The 16143-nt window shown below is 36.2% G+C and overlaps 1 protein-coding gene across 3 annotated transcripts in view; it reads left to right on the forward strand.

Annotated features, from left to right (window-relative positions):
• LOC693357 (collagen alpha-4(VI) chain-like) overlaps nucleotides 1–16143 on the forward strand; it is a 106371-nt gene that overhangs the window by 23950 nt on the left and 66278 nt on the right. For all 3 annotated transcript variants that reach the window (XR_013413556.1, XM_028843683.2, XM_028843684.2), the window contains exons 9-13: nucleotides 3518–3852; nucleotides 5100–5178; nucleotides 7192–7337; nucleotides 7489–7581; nucleotides 9164–9217. Coding sequence is in view for 2 of the 3 variants with exons in the window: in XM_028843683.2 (XP_028699516.2) it covers nucleotides 3518–3852; nucleotides 5100–5178; nucleotides 7192–7337; nucleotides 7489–7581; nucleotides 9164–9217 (707 nt within the window). In the remaining variant the exon portion in view is untranslated. The remainder of the gene's footprint in view (nucleotides 1–3517; nucleotides 3853–5099; nucleotides 5179–7191; nucleotides 7338–7488; nucleotides 7582–9163; nucleotides 9218–16143) is intronic.

Consider the following 16143-nt stretch of genomic DNA (forward strand, 5'->3'; position numbering starts at 1 on the left):
AAAGACAGGGGTTGTTCCTTTTGACAGTCTGGGTCTGCTTTTCTTCCCCAGGACTTGCCTTTCAGTGGATGATTGAAGGCCTCCCAAACTTAAACATACATTTGAATCATCTAGGGATCTTGTTAAAATGCAGATCCTGAATTCAGCAGATCAGCATTCTGCATTTCTAACAAGCTCCCAGGTGATGCAGATTTTGCAGGTCCTCATCACACTTTGAGTAGTAGTATAGTACAGTATAGTACAGTATAGTATAGTACAGTATAGTATAGTATAGTATACTATAGTATAGTATAATGAAGCATAATAAAGCAGAGTATAGTGAAATACAGTATGTAAGGTATGGTATAGTACAGGATAGCCCAGGATGTGATAGAATGGTATAACTTTGTATAATATAGCAAAGTATGGAATTATATCAAAGGATATATAATGGAACCCATAAAGCTCGAAATTCCTTTAAGTGAACATGTGTACAAGGAAATCATTTTGTTGTTATGTCCCTAAATAGATGTGCATTTAATTGGATCTAGATTTTTTTATTTTTTTGGTAGTTTTAGGCTGAAAAGAAGAGGCTACTCACCTCTATGTTCTTACTTAACTGTGTGCCTCTTGATGAGGTCCTGCCACCTTCAGCCTTCTGCTGGGAGGCAGAATATGGGCTTTTGACATTTACAGAGCACTTTCTCATCCTTTATTTTACTTGATTTCTCACAAGTCTGAGATAACAAGCAGTATTTTAAGAAAAATAATTTTATCAGGTGGGATGTTTTTGCCTACAAGTAATAGACAACTTAAGTAAGAAGGACACATTTTATTCCATCTAACTGGCACTCTAAAGGCAGGGCAGGCTCCAGGTGGGGCGCAATTAAGATTCTTACTTGTTTTTTTCCATTATGTATGTAGCACTATTTTTTTCCTTTTTTTTTTAACTGAAGGTTGAATGCAAAGCACTATTTCTAATGTGTTAGGTGGTATACATTCATCTAACATGCACATCAAACCCATGTGAAGCAGGCGCTATCATTATGATACTCAATTTCAGATTAAGAAAAAACAAGCAGGGAGAGGTTAAAAAACATAGACAGGAAATAATAGAGGCAGGGTTTGAATTCCCCAGCAGTTTGGTGTCAAAAGTCCAACCACTAAGCATTATGTATGCCTATGAAGCCTCTCTATGAGAAACTAGGGCCATACTTGGGCCAAGATTTTTGTTTGTCTGTTTTGTTTTGTTTTTAAATTTTAAGACAGGATTTCACTCTGTCGCCCAGGCTGGAGTGCAGTGGTATGATTCCAGCTCACTGCAGCCTCAACCTCCCAGGCTCAAGCGATCCTCTCACCTCTAACTGGGACCACAGGCGAGTGGACATCGACTCGTTTTTTTAAAAAAATTTTATGTAGGGACAGAGTCTCCCAGTGTTATCCAGGCTGGTTGAACTCCTAGACTCAAACAATCCTTCCTCTTTGTCCTCCCAAAGTGTTGGGATTATAGGTTTGAACCACTGTGACTGGCCTGGGCCAGGTCTTATTTTGGAAACAGAGACTCAGTTTTGGAGGACTAAGATGAGAACCCTGCATTCCACCAAATCTTTGAAGTCCAATTTTCTAGGACATTAAATTAATATCTTTGCTTATATTGACTAAAAAATATAACTACTTTGCAGTAGTCTAGCCAAATTTGAAAATCATTTGAAAAGAATGCACATAGACAATTATTTTTAAAAGAAGCATGGATTATGGTACGTCCTACATTAAGTAGTTCAGTTTTTTTTGTCATCAAAGTCCTATTTTTTGTTTATATGTGGGTAGATATTACACTGGGGAGAAGAGATGTAGGATTTAGCTTCTTTTTTCAATTTATTTTGCCCCATATAGTAAGTTAGGATTTAGGTTTATCTTCAACTTTGTCTTTAACTTTTTTGATGGAATTAGCTATACACTTTAATAAGGGCTAGACTCTCATTAATGATAGAATTCTAGAATCACAAACCTGAAAAAGACCTTAGAGATTACCTGGCAAGATTTAATCCTCTCCATTAAAAGGAAGGGAAATTGCTTCTTGCATCTGTCAATTATAGAACAGAGCCAGCTGGAAATGTTCCTGGTGAAAATGTGAATTAGAAATGTTGGAATAATACGCCATACTACAAAAAGGAAATTCCTTTTTTTCTGAAATTAGGTCCAATATAGAAATGGGATTTATATCTGTGAAAGCTCATTTTTATAAATTTGAATTACATATTTAAAAAACCAAACCAAACCAAGATATTTTATGTGAAATGAGGAGAGGAAGGCATTTTCTGTCTTGGCAATTACAGAAATATATCTTACCAGCTAGCGTGGAGTATGACATTTAGGGGATTGAATGCTCATGGCTCAGCTCTGATCTCAGGTTTTTGGGAAACTTTAAGCTAGTGTCCATGGTGAATGGTCTACTACATATTTATTTTCCCTCAAATTGTTCCTCCCCATCTGCAGTTCTGTTCTTGCAGATTCCGATACAGGTATACAGATTCTGTTACAGACACAGATCCTTACATCATCATGTAATCTAGTGTGTGATGATCTAAAGAGAAAATGTTTGCATGTCCTGGATTGCCCTGGGCAGTGCTAAGTTATACTTGTTGTGCAGAAGTAATTAATAGGTGCCCTTTTATGGTTGTTACATTTTAATTCATCCAACCGGATTCCAACTCAGATGTGTCTCTGACCATCAACTTTTGATCTTTAGTGGAATTTTGTGCATAATTTTATTATATACTGGTAAGTGTATAGGTACAGCCTGAAATATTAATGGGCCTTCAAATTCCAGAGAAAACCTTCCCAAGAGGGCTTAAATATTTTTAGACATAAGATACAGAAAATTGGGAGTGATTTTTTTCCTGACATTTTCTAATATGCTCCCATGCTGCTGAAATGGGTGGTGAATGAGAAAAAACACTTTCAGGGAAGAAGGAAATAATTCCAGTTATTGTTGAAAGAGACTCAAGGCTCGTTTATATTTTCTTTTTTGATTTTTCTTCATTGCTTTTCTTCATTGATTTATCAAACATTTAATGAACATCTGTACTGGGCAATTGGAAAATTAGATGGCATAGTCCTTACTATCAAGGAATCCTTGTTTAGTAGGGAAGAAGGTCAAGTAAAGTAACAATGGACATGCGGGGGCATTTAATAACTTAACATGAGGAGGTGGGGACAAGAACCAGAGAGTGCTTGGGGAGTGGGGTGGGGCAGGCACTTGAACTACTACTTGAAGGACCAGACTGGGGTGGGAAGATGGAAAAGACACTTTAGGCAAAGGGAATAGGATCTGCAGAGGCATAAAACTATGAAACAGTATGTATTGTATCAGTTAGCTTTTGCTGTGTAACAAACAATCCCAAAACTTAAACTACCCCTATTTAGCTTATATTACTGTGGGTTGGCGGGTTTGTCTTTTAGGGCTAGACTGGCTGATATCTTCTAGGCTCAGCTATGCATCTGCAGATGACTAATTTTATTTTCTTCACCTTCAAAGGATGCAACCTGGATTTGTCTGTAGGAATTGATATCTCAACTCATTCAAAGCAAGTTCAGCAGAAGCTTCAAGGGTTACTGCCAGAGCTGATGCAACAGTTGACTTTGCTTTCTAACATCAGCTGTGGCATTCCTGATCAGATCAACCCAAGATTCCGCTACTTGGTTCCTGGCTCAAATGGCAAACTTATCTTTGACTCAGGCTTTGAAAAATACAGTTATGAGATCATCCAGAAATTCTTGGTTCATCAGGCTGCCAAGAATAACAATATGGATGTGAACTTTTTGCAGTCCTTGGGAGATAATGCTATTCATCTCTCTTCTGCTAAAGTAAAGGTAATAAATGCTGAGAACCCTTGCTATGGAGCCATCAAGTAGGGTAGAATGGACAAGGCTTTGTGACTGAGGCCAACTAAATTGTTCTTAATTGGTGATCTTACACAGAGGAAAACTGTACTGTTACCCAATAAGAACCAACAAGAGATGTGTTTTCATTCAACAAAAAATATTTTTTAAGCCCTAGAGATTCTATGCTCAATAATGCTAGTAGGAATATAAGAATAAAGTCCCTGCTCTCAAATTGCCCACAGTTTAGTGATTCATATTCTTCCATAATATAAATTCCAAGACAACTTGGATGGTGTTTTAAGACTCCTTAGCTTTTTATGGTCACTCATTACCATTTAGAGTAGGCTTGCTATTTTTCCAGTCAGCATCTTGAACTGTCTTTAGTGACAGCTATTTAGTACAGCTCACCCCTCAAGCCTCTCCCTCCCTTCTGCTGTTCTCTGAACTGTATACTCACAAAAGCCCACAGAGATGGAAAGCTTTTATGTGATGTTTATTAGGAAATGACATCCCCAAACTTCATAACTTACATTTAGCTTTTCCTTATGTATTTTTTGACTAATATCATCCATGTTTTATTTTTTATTCCTGTTTTAAATAAAAAATTTCTTATGAGCAAATAAACACATTTCAATTGTAGAAAATACATTACAAAGTATAACAGAAAATAGCAATAACCACCCCCACATCTCCTCCCCTCCACCCCCGCCCACACACCTCCTCCCCTCCACCCCCGCCCACACTGCATACACCACACATGCACACACACCTCTCTGTTAATATTTTGGTATTTTTGGTTGATAAGGATAAATATTGTAAGCATTTTTGGAAGGTAGTTTTAAATAAGTTCAGCTGATTCAAATCCTCTTTTTTTTCAGGGGGATGGGAGATTGAAATGAAGATGAATGTGTAATAAAAGAATAAGTGAAAAGGAACAGGGTGAAAGGCTAGGCATAACCAGAAAAACTCACTCTTGCATTTTAAGTAAATGTACAATTTATAATATCCATTTTATGCATTCCTTCTCCCCTTCCCCTCTGTTCTCTCCCTTCTTCCTCCCTCCTTCCCTTTCTTCCTTCCCTTCCTTCCTCTTCCCTCCCTTCCCTTTTCCTCCCTGCTCTCACTGTCTTACTACCTTCCTTTTCTCTTCCTTCCCTACCCTCCCTCCTTCCTACTCCTCTTTTCTCCCTCCCTCCTTGTCTGGCTCTGCCAACCCCCTTTCTCATAAACAACAGGTTCTTTTAGTGTTTACAGATGGACTGGATGATGATTTAAAGAGACTGAAAAAAACATCGGAGTTTCTCCACAGCAGAGGTAAGTGCATAGGGTTGCCCAGTGTGGGCCTCCCTCCTCGCACTGGAACTGAGGCACTCAGCTCTCCAGATGGCACTGGACTCTATGAAGCTTCCTGTGTGCTCACCCAGTGCGTGGGGCTCAGTGCTCATGAGGCTGATGCCCCGTCTCCTTCTTCGTATGGGCCAGAGGATGTTTTGGGGCTGAGACTCTCTGCCTTCTTCAACAGTGTCCCTGACACTGACCTGGGGTCTTCTGACTCAGACAGGACTAGCTTTTGAGGGTGGGAGGTTGAAGGTACACCTCCTACTTCAATGGTGAGAGGGGCTGTTTGTTCTTTTAGGCCAATCTGGGGTCCATATGTCGTTTTCTCCTAAACTCTGGAGTCAGTCTAAAGCTGGGCCCTGCTCTTTGCATTGTAGTTCCCCTCTCTTTGCTCTTAATTCTTCCTCCTTCTCCATCTCCAAGAGTTCCTGCTGCTAGTTTATATGGCATCTTTGTGCAATCAGAGAAAGACATCCAATACACTGCATGGATGCAAGTGTATTGGGCTCCTGGGTGGTGAGGGGTATGCTGGCTGGATTTGGCCATGCATTAGCTCTCTCAGGTGGGTGGTCTTGCACAGCACAACTTGTCCAACTGTACACTATGGCTCTCACCATTCCCACTTTGTGCCATGTAAAGGCTCTAAAGCAATCTAAGGATGAACAACCAGCAACTTGTTCAAGTTCCTTTCACCCCTTTTCCTCTTCAGTCAAGTATATTCAACATATTTTGCTGGGGATGATGTTTTCCATTGGTTAATCATGTGCTAGAATATTTTTTATGACAACTTACTCCCATCTTAATTCACTGCATAGATTGCCACTGGAAGTTTAAGTTGTCGCATGTTTTCTGGAGGGGATTTGGGAGTATGCAACAAGAGACTAACCTTTGCTTACATGCTATGCTAGATCAGAAATTCCATTTCAAAGAATTTAGTTTTAAGGAATAATTAAGAATATGTACACAACTTTTAACCACACAATTTTCAAGCAGCTTGTTTACCATAGCAAAAAGCTGATTTGTGTGTATGTGCCAAGAACTTACTGTTCAAACTATTTTTAAAAATTTATTTATTTATTTATTTTTTTGGTTCAAACTATTAACAGTAATATTTGTTTTGAAATTCGACGAACAAGGTGATTTCTAGTTGAATTTCCAAAATACCCTTGTTCATTTGTATTTTTGTTTTGTGGACAAATCCAGATGATCTCTTAATGCCTGCATTGGTAGGATAGGCTAGATTATACAGCAATAACAACCTCCAAATCTCAGTGACTTAAAGTAGTAAGAAGTGGTTCATCTTCGCCTCCTGCTCACCGTTCAAAAACCCAGGCTGAAGGAGGGTATATCCCAACAGCTGTGTTTGTAATTGGTGTGGCAAGGGAAAGGAAATGGGGCAAATTGTGTACTATTCTTAAAATTTCTCCTGGGGATTAACATATGTCACTTCTGCTCGCATTTAATTAGCTAGAGTGAGCCATATGGTCACTTTTAACTTTCATGAGATAGATAATATTTTACAGGTAAGGAATTGAGGTTCAATGAGTGTTGATAACCTGACTGAAGAAGTGCAGTCCTATCATGTGCCCTTAAGAAGGGGAGCCAGCATATTTGTGAACAGTCACAGTGACTGCTACAATTCCTAAGTGTAAACCAAAAGTCAACTTCAGGGATAGGCTTAGAAGGAAGTAATTTAATACAACGAGGGCTGGAAACCATCTGTGAAATGACAAAATGGGGGCTATAAGAGAGCTATGAGAGTCCTTTGTGGTTCTGCTTAACTTTCAGCTGGTGGGATTGAAAGGTATCAGACCAATTCTTCAAGAAGGCATGCCACAAACTAGTTTTAATTGTAACAAAATGCAGTTTGAGACAAGACAAGTGAAGGCTATGGGAATGGTGGAATGATGGATGAATACGTGGGGCTGAGACAAAGATAGATCATTCAAAAGACATGAACATAATCTCCCACCTGTTGAAATTGTGAAGGATTCTCTGGACTCCTAATCATTGGCCTGGAAGGTGTCCATAAATTAGAAGAGCTCCAGGAGCTGGAATTTGGCAGAGGGTTTGCATATAAGCAACCTCTGAGCATCACACTGCAATCCCTCCCAAGCGTCTTACTGAAGCAACTTGTAAGTACTTTTTAAAAACGCCATCCTTTGCTAAGTTCTATTAATTACAATAATTTTAAAAACATTGAGAGAATTTTGTCTTCTTAGTGTGTAATGTGATACAGACTAACACAGATGAGAAAGTAGTATGTGATATGGATCTGTTTTTCAGGATACAATTGTGGAAAGAACATGCTGCAATATATATGCAAAATGTTTTGGAGAGGATGGGTACAGAGGTGATTATGGGAGTTCTGGGAGGAAGGTAAGAATTTGTCAGATGTGAATGGGGAAAGGAGAGACGATATTTTAGTACCCACTACATACCAGACTCTGTTATGTATTTAACAGCATTTTCTAATTTTACCTCCCTAACAAACACTTTCAGGTAGATGTTATTTTACATGTGTGAAATTGAGGCTCAGAGAGGTGACATCACTTTCCCAAAATTGCATCATTGTGAAGATGCATTTGGGAGTTAAGCCCCTTTGTCTCCCTGACTCTAAGTCTCACATGATTTCCACCATATTATGCTACCTTCTTGTGGTCATTTGACAAATAATGTCACAAATTCTGCCACTGCACAGGAGTTTTCACTTTTCTACCATATTTTCACTTGTCCAACATCTGCTTTCTTTACAGTAGTAAATACCTCTTTCCCATCTAACATTCTTTTCTACAGCATCAAACTCTGAGAAAAGAGTTGCATCTCTGTTAACTCTAGGTTAACCAAGAGGAAAATTACTACTTAACACTTCTAAGGGAGAGTATCTCATTAGAAATGGTCCTCAGATATTCAGGGCTGGCAAGGTTCCATAATCACAGGGACTGAAGCTTTATGATGAGGGTATAATCACAAACACACAGGTAAGGTTAAGTTATACCCGCTGGCTTTGTGTCATCTTTTTACACGTTTTCTTTGGAAGATTTTCCATGAGGTTGTTGGAATGAGCTCTTCATGGCTTTGCAGATCAATCTTTTAAATTTAGAATAGTATAAAGTTTATAATTACTGTTTGAAAAATAAATTGTAATCATGGCTTAGCATTAGATTTTTCCCTGTCATGTTGTTATTCATTAACCGGGACAGATTGGAGAATCAGAAAATCGAGTTTGGGGAGCTTCTTGATCTGTTTCTTTGCAGCTTGTGTCTGTGCCTCTAAGGCCAAAGATGGGAGTATTTTAATTTTTTGACTTCTCTGCTGTTTCTGTTTGCAAGAATTCAGTAGATGGTCATAATGACTTTTATATCTTTGTTGATCACAAATAAAATATGCCTTCCAGGTCTTATTGACCAACTTTTAGACTAAATAGACACATCTGACTATAACATGGCAAGCCAAACTTCCTTGAGAGGAAATGGTTTGTGTGTTTCGGTGTGTAAGAAGAAGTAAAAAACAAAACAAAACTGGACAGTTGAGTCACACAGAAATAAACAACCATTTCTCATGAATAAGATAGGCAGGAAGACCTTTGCTTACTGATGTTTTGTAAACAAGGTTGAAAGCTTCTTTAAGAGTAACAGTTTTCCTTAAGCTTTTAACTAGAAACTAGTCTTGATTTGGATTTTTACAACAGAATGACTTAAGAAGGGATTTTGGAAAATAAGAATAGTTTGATTACTGACTATTAAGACAAACAGGTATGCATGTTTTCACTGTAACACTGGACAAGAATATTTGTTTCTGTACATCTCTGCACATTGTGCCTGATATTTAGTAGATTCTCTATAAAATGACAAATCTGTGAGACAAAGGTATCTATTAGTAACAATTTTTATTTCACATAGATTTGAGAAACAAATAATTTAGAGGCCAAGTTATTTATTTTGACTTCTTGTCTTTTCAGGGAGAGAAGGGTTTTGATGGGTTACCCGGTCATCCTGGTGAAGAAGGCAGATATGTAAGTATTGAATGTTATTTCTTTACTTTGAAAGAACATGGCAAAATGGATCAAATATTAGCAATATTTAACTGCACCTAAGTCATGGAAGTTTTTCTCATCTATGCCACTTACAGTGGGTCTAAAATATATATATATATATATAAAATAGACATTTATTATAATAAATTCCAGGCAGATCTGCTTTTTAAAGATATAGTTTCTGGAATGCATTAATGATTCAGTATGGCTGTTTTATTTTTTAATCAGTGAATTTGAACTAACTGAAAATGTGGTCTGTGTCTAGTGTGCATGGATGTCAAAGTAGTTGTTAATCATGAGCTAAATTGCAGATAATTTGTTCCTATTACTAAGCTGTCTATATTTGTAAATGGTTAACAAAATAATTGGAGAGAATCTAAGACCATTCTTACTACAGGTCACTCAGATGCTTCCCTGTGTGGCTGAGAAGGTGGTGGAGTTATAGTTAGCCACTGATGGCTTGCATGTAACTCTGGACACACCCCTGGGGATATGCTTGGCAAACACAAGTTATCTATCAGTCATGTGATTGTCTGTGGAGAAAATGTATATTATAGAGAGAATTGTGAGCTAGGGGACTGGGATGTGATAGGGACCATCTTTATTACATAATATAAATGGATATATTTATTTATAAATATCCATCTTTATTACATAATATAAATGGATACATAATATAAATGGAAGGATTTTTAAATCCCACGGTTTTCAGTTAATTTTGAATTATGGAAAACCACTTTGCCACCGGTTCCTATTTTAAGGTTGATTCATGTATATACCACTGGTTCTCAAACATTTTGGCCTAAGGATGCCATTATATTCTTCCCCCCACCCCAACTTTATTGGGGTATAATTGACAAATAGAATTGTATAATTTAAGATGTACAATATAATGAGTTGATATACATGTATACATTGTGAAATGATACTAGAATCAAGTCAGTTAACATGTCCATCACCTCATATAGTTGCCATTTTTTTGTATGTGGCAAGAACATTTAACATCTACTCTTTTAGCAAATTTCTAGTATATTATATAGTATTATCAACTATAATTATCATCTTGTACATTACAACCCCCAAACTTACTAACTTGTAACTGAAAGATTGTAACTTTTAACCAAAATCTCTCCATTTCCTGTACCCCTCAACCTTTACACTCTTAAAGATTATTGGGAACCTTGAAGAGCTTTTGTTTATGTGGTTTCCGTGTGTTATTATTTACCATATTAGAAATTAGAACTAAGAATATTAAAAATTGTTTCTTGTTACAAAATAACAACAATAAACTCACTAAAGTTAACATTAATGACATATTTCTTTATGAAAAATAACTGTATTTTCCCAAACAAAAAATATTAGTGAGAAAGCAGCATTGTTTGGCATATTTAGCTTATTAGGAGGCAGCTGAATTTCCAATCTGTCTCTGTATTCAGTCTGTGGTGATGCCACTTGCCATGTGGCTTCTTGATAACTCTACCACATACTTGGCAGAGAATAAGAATGAAAAAAAAAGATATTTTAGTGTAATTGGAAAAATAACTTTAACTTTGTGACCCTCCCAAAAGTATCTTGGAAACAGAAGGGGCCCTTTGACCATGCTTTCTGAACCACTGGTATCTATGTTGTCATTGCTCCACTTAGAGTGGCACGTTGTTTTATTGTTCTGAACATTTAGGGTATGGGAAAATAAGCAGAAATCAGAGGAAAATGTAGCTGCTGAAACCCATGTAAGCTCATCCATTTATTTTTATTTTTTTTTTGAGACGGAGTCACATTTCTTTATGTTTACAAGATAATTGTTCAATTTTTCTATTTTTCCTAAGTAAGCGTAGTCTTAGGTGTTAGAAATACATTCAGGAACGTGATTGATGGATTTTTGCTATTTTATTTAGAAATAATGAAAATATTCCTTCCCATTTTTATTATGTTTTAAAATGTCCTTTAAGTGTTATTTTATTTTTTCTGCCTGGTCTGTGGTTCAATGAGCCCAGTCAACTTTAGGAGAATGACATAAGGTCCATCCCACCCATTAGGACCATTGACTCCAATTTCAGACAAACAGGATAAACCAAATTCTAGGGTGAAAGATGGTTTTGTCCCCCTTCTTTACTGTGCCAACATTATAAAACCAAGATATTTTGTAAAGACCCTTTAGTACAGGGCTAGAAATATAATGCAAATGACATTTATAATTTCAAATTTTGTAGTAGCTATCTTAAAGAAAGTAAAAAGAAACAGGTGAAGTTAATTTTAATAATATATTTTATTTATCTCAATATATCTAAAATATTATCATTTCATTAGTAATTAATATAAAAATTAATGAGACACCTGACTTTCTCTATATACCGTCTTCTAAATATCACTTTAACCTGAAGGCACATCTCAGTTTGGACCAGACACATTTCAAGTGCTCAATAGCCCCTGTATTTGACAGAACAACTCTAGTAGTTCTAGTTTCTTTTTAATGTATTTCTCACAAGAGAAGGTGACTTCACAATGTGTTGTCCTCTGAATGGCTTTTTTTTTTTTTTTTTTTTTTTGTTGAGACAGAGTCTCGCTTTGTCGCCCAGACTGGAGTGCAGTGGCCGGATCTCAGCTCACTGCAAGCTCCGCCTCCCGGGTTCACGCCATTCTCCTGCCTCAGCCTCCCGAGTAGCTGGGACTACAGACGCCCGCCACCTCGCCCGGCTAGGTTTTTGTATTTTTTAGTAGAGACGGGGTTTCACCGTGTTAGCCAGGATGGTCTCGATCTCCTGACCTTGTGATCCGCCCGTCTCGGCCTCCCAAAGTGCTGGGATTACAGGCTTGAGCCACCGCGCCCGGCCCTGAATGGCTTTTAATGTTGTTGGCTTGAAAAGCTGGTCAGATTGGTCTCCTCAACAGCAGAGACCTCTCTGTGCAGATGCAGACCAGTTTCCGAATGGGGCCCATAAATTTGTAGGTTCAAGTTGAAAGCGCACAAGGACAAATAACTAAATCATTGTTCCAGTTACCCATAACTTACAGTCCCACTGCCCTCCACAACCCTCACAACTTAGTGGTGTAAAATAATCATTTTATTATGTTCACAGACTCTGTGGGTGGGGACACTGGAAAAGAAGCAAAAGAGGGGCCTCTTTCCTCCATGCCTGAGGTCTCAGCTGGGTTGACTAGACCCTCTGGGCTCTAGAAACAGGAGTGGAGAACCCACTGCCCCTTCTCTCACAAGTCTGCTGCTCTGGCATCTTAGCTGGAACTGCACAAGGACTGGTGGAGCTGGAACCGATAGGAAGCACTCCGGCAGGGAGGGTCTGTCCTGAGAGTGAGTGCTCCAAGAGACCAAGGCTGAAGCTGCAAGGCCTCTGACCCAGCCTCAGAAGTCAGGCTGTAACATGGCTTTCTCATCCTGTTGGTTGCAAGCCAGTCACTGAGTCCAGACCCTATTCAAGAGGAGGAGACTTAGACTGCTCCCCAGCATGGAGGAGAGGCATGGTCAGAGAGCATGTGGAATGGGAGAGATTGTTGTCTGGCTTTAAAAATATATATGTTATGAATGGGTGGTTTAAATAATAACTTATGCATTGGTTACACAGCAAAACCTTATTTATAGAACAAAGTCAGATTTTCTAAGGTCACAAAAATATTTATGTAACTTTGTTGTAACAAAAACATCTAACATTTGTTGACAGTTTTATATATGCCAGACACAGGGCTAAACATTCTTAGTTTCTTCTCTCTCTCTCTCTATATATATGTCATATATATGTTATATATATCATATATATTTATTATATATTATTATATATAATATATATTATATAATGCATTATATAAAATATATAATATATTATATAATGTATTATGTATATATAAAATATAAAATATATTATATATTATATAATATATTAGATATTTATTATATATTATATATTTATTATATTTCTATATGTTATATAGAAATATATATTTCTATGTTATATATACATATATAACATCTATATGCTATATAGAAATATATATTTCTATATGTTATATATATACATATATAGAATATATATAAAACATATAGAACTATAACATATATACATATATACACATATGTATATATGTTGTTATTATTATTCCCATTTGTCATAAAATAGCCAAGCCTTTGAAAACCTTTAAGTGGTGTTAGTCTTTCCATTAAATCATGGCTACTATTTATAGCTTTAAGCAAATACTGTGAGTAGATGAGAGACCAATTTTTAAACATTATAGAGTTTAGTATTTGAATTAGAAATACAATAAACTGAAAATTTGTTCTCCAAACCATTTAGCATATAGGCCCATATATAAAATACAGTTCTCATTTCTTCATATGAACATCCTAAAAAATGTTTTTGCTCAATTAGAATGTATAAACCTTTAGGGATATAGGTAAAACAGGCAAATGTCTATTTTGATATAAATAAAATATTTATATTTTAATTTAGTTATATGTAAGCATTTTAAAGTCTTTCATTAGGTGTAATTATATATTACATTAGAAAAACTGCTTTTCTCTCTTTCGTACTTTATCAAATCAATTTATTAAAAAATATTCCCATGTAGTTTCTATATTAACTTCTTTATTATTACTAGAGCCACATTTTGGAAACATTTCAGTTTTCTATAGTGTTTTGTGTTTACTTCTGCCTAAATTGTTTAAGATAAAATACTTTTAAGTCTATTTATGAAGTCTGTCACTGCAAATTTTATTTACAGCTCCAAAAACCCATTGCCTCATTTAGCTTGTAGAACTCTCTCTTTATGGTCGCCACAATATAATCATGAATTCAGTTGCCTATAAAAGTCACTTTTAAAAGTCCTATTTGCATGGCATTCAACATTTGCAATTGTAAGGTCTCAACCTGAAATATAATAAATACATTTTTGTTAGATTTCTTTACCTCCTTTTTTTTTGTAACTGACCTGAAGGGTGACCTTCATAGCATTTCATAAACATTTCAAATTGATACTGATGGTGCGTCAGTACCATGCTGTTCAAAGTAAAGTAATGGAGAGAGTACTCTGAAATATGAGAAATTGTGACAGCTTTGTGGGGACTGTAATTTCAGACTGCTATATATATATATTTTTTCCTGAGGACTAATTTTGGGTAAACACATAATTATGTGTGTACAGCAACTGAAATTTTAGAAACTGGGAATAGAAGTCACAAGAGTGGGTTCATTTCTTTTTCTTCACAATGTTCTTTTTAATTATTTGTGGTCAAATACATATAACATAAAATTTACCATCTTAACAATTTTTAAGTGTACAGGTTAGTGGTATTAAGTACATTGACATGGTTGTATAACCATCACCATCATCCGTCTCCAGAAATCTTTTCATTTAGTAAAAGTAAAACTCTGTATACATCAGACACTCACTCCCTCTTCCTCCAGTCTCTGTCACCACCATTCTATTTTCTGTCTTTGTGAATTTGACTACTCTAGGTACCTCAGATAAGTGGAATCATACTGTATTTGTATTTTTGTGACTGGCTTACTTTACTTAGCACAATGTCTTCAAGGTTCATCCATGTTCTAGCATGTGTCAGAATATCCCTCCTTTTTAAGGCTACATAATATTCAATTGTATTTTTATATAGACACACCACATTTTGTTTATCCATTCATCTGTTGATGGACACTTGGGTTGCTTATGAATAATGCTACTATAAACATGGGTGTACAAATATCTCTACCAGACCTTGCTTTTAATTCTTTTGGATATATACCCAGAAGTAGAATTCCAGGATAATATGATAATTCTATTTTTAATTTTTGGAGGAACTGCCATACTGTTTTCCACAGCAGCTACACCATTTTACATTCCCACCAACAGTGGACAAAGTTTCCAATTTCTCCACATCCTTGTCAACACTTGTTATTTTATGCTGTTTTTTTTTTTTAATAGTAGCCATGCTGAGTGGGTTTATTTTTAGTTTTGTTAAAAATAAATTTTTCCTTGATATCTCTGCTTTTATCAAGAACATTTGTTTTGCATATATCAACTATTTTCTAATAAACACAACTGGTAGCACTATACATTGCAATGTAGTACAGTAGATATGTTAGGATCACATTTTCCACACATTGAAGCTAAAAACACAGATAGACTAGGAAAAAGGAAGGAAAAGACATTTACTTAGCATCTACTGTATGTGAAGCCCTGCATTAGGCATTTTATATTTATTATCACATTTAATCTTCATCACAACCCTGCTAGTACGTGTTAATACTTTCGTTCTATAGATGTGAAAGTAAAAACTCAGAGAAAGTAAGTGCCTTGTTAAGGTTGGAGAGGGTTGGAGATGTGTCCAAAACTGTTTCCTGATGCCAGAAGCTGTGCTTTTCTCGTTATCTATTGCTATCTAAGTATAAAATACCTCATTTGTTCAATCTATATACTTTGTGAAGTATTTCCAATACAGCATCTCATACATTCAATGAACAATCCTATGAGATGACTAGAGTCACTATTATTTAGATTCACATTTATAAATGGTAAAAATTGTGATTCATGACATCATATGCTTTTGTCTAAGCTCACACAACAGGCTGGAAGCAGAACTAGGACTTAAATACATGCCCTTTCATTCTAGATCAGTAGTTCTTCTCATTTTATTGTGTGCCTTTTTACTGTCCTGAAGAGCATATGTAGTTATCAACCTAATTAAGTCAAAGTTAGGTATTACAAATGTAGACTGTCTTTTGTTTAAAGCTCATGTGACGTGCAGTACTTTCCAATTAATATTTAATCAACTTGGCAAAAGGCAAGATATCTACCATTCCCTTCCTAATCTAATACCGAGATGAAAAGGTTATATTTATTAATATAATTCAGTAAGTAAGTCTTCAAATCCTGGTTGAATATCTATTGTATGATAACAGATG

The sequence above is a fragment of the Macaca mulatta genome, chromosome 2 (assembly GCF_049350105.2).
Source record: "Macaca mulatta isolate MMU2019108-1 chromosome 2, T2T-MMU8v2.0, whole genome shotgun sequence".
NCBI lineage: Eukaryota > Metazoa > Chordata > Mammalia > Primates > Cercopithecidae > Macaca > Macaca mulatta.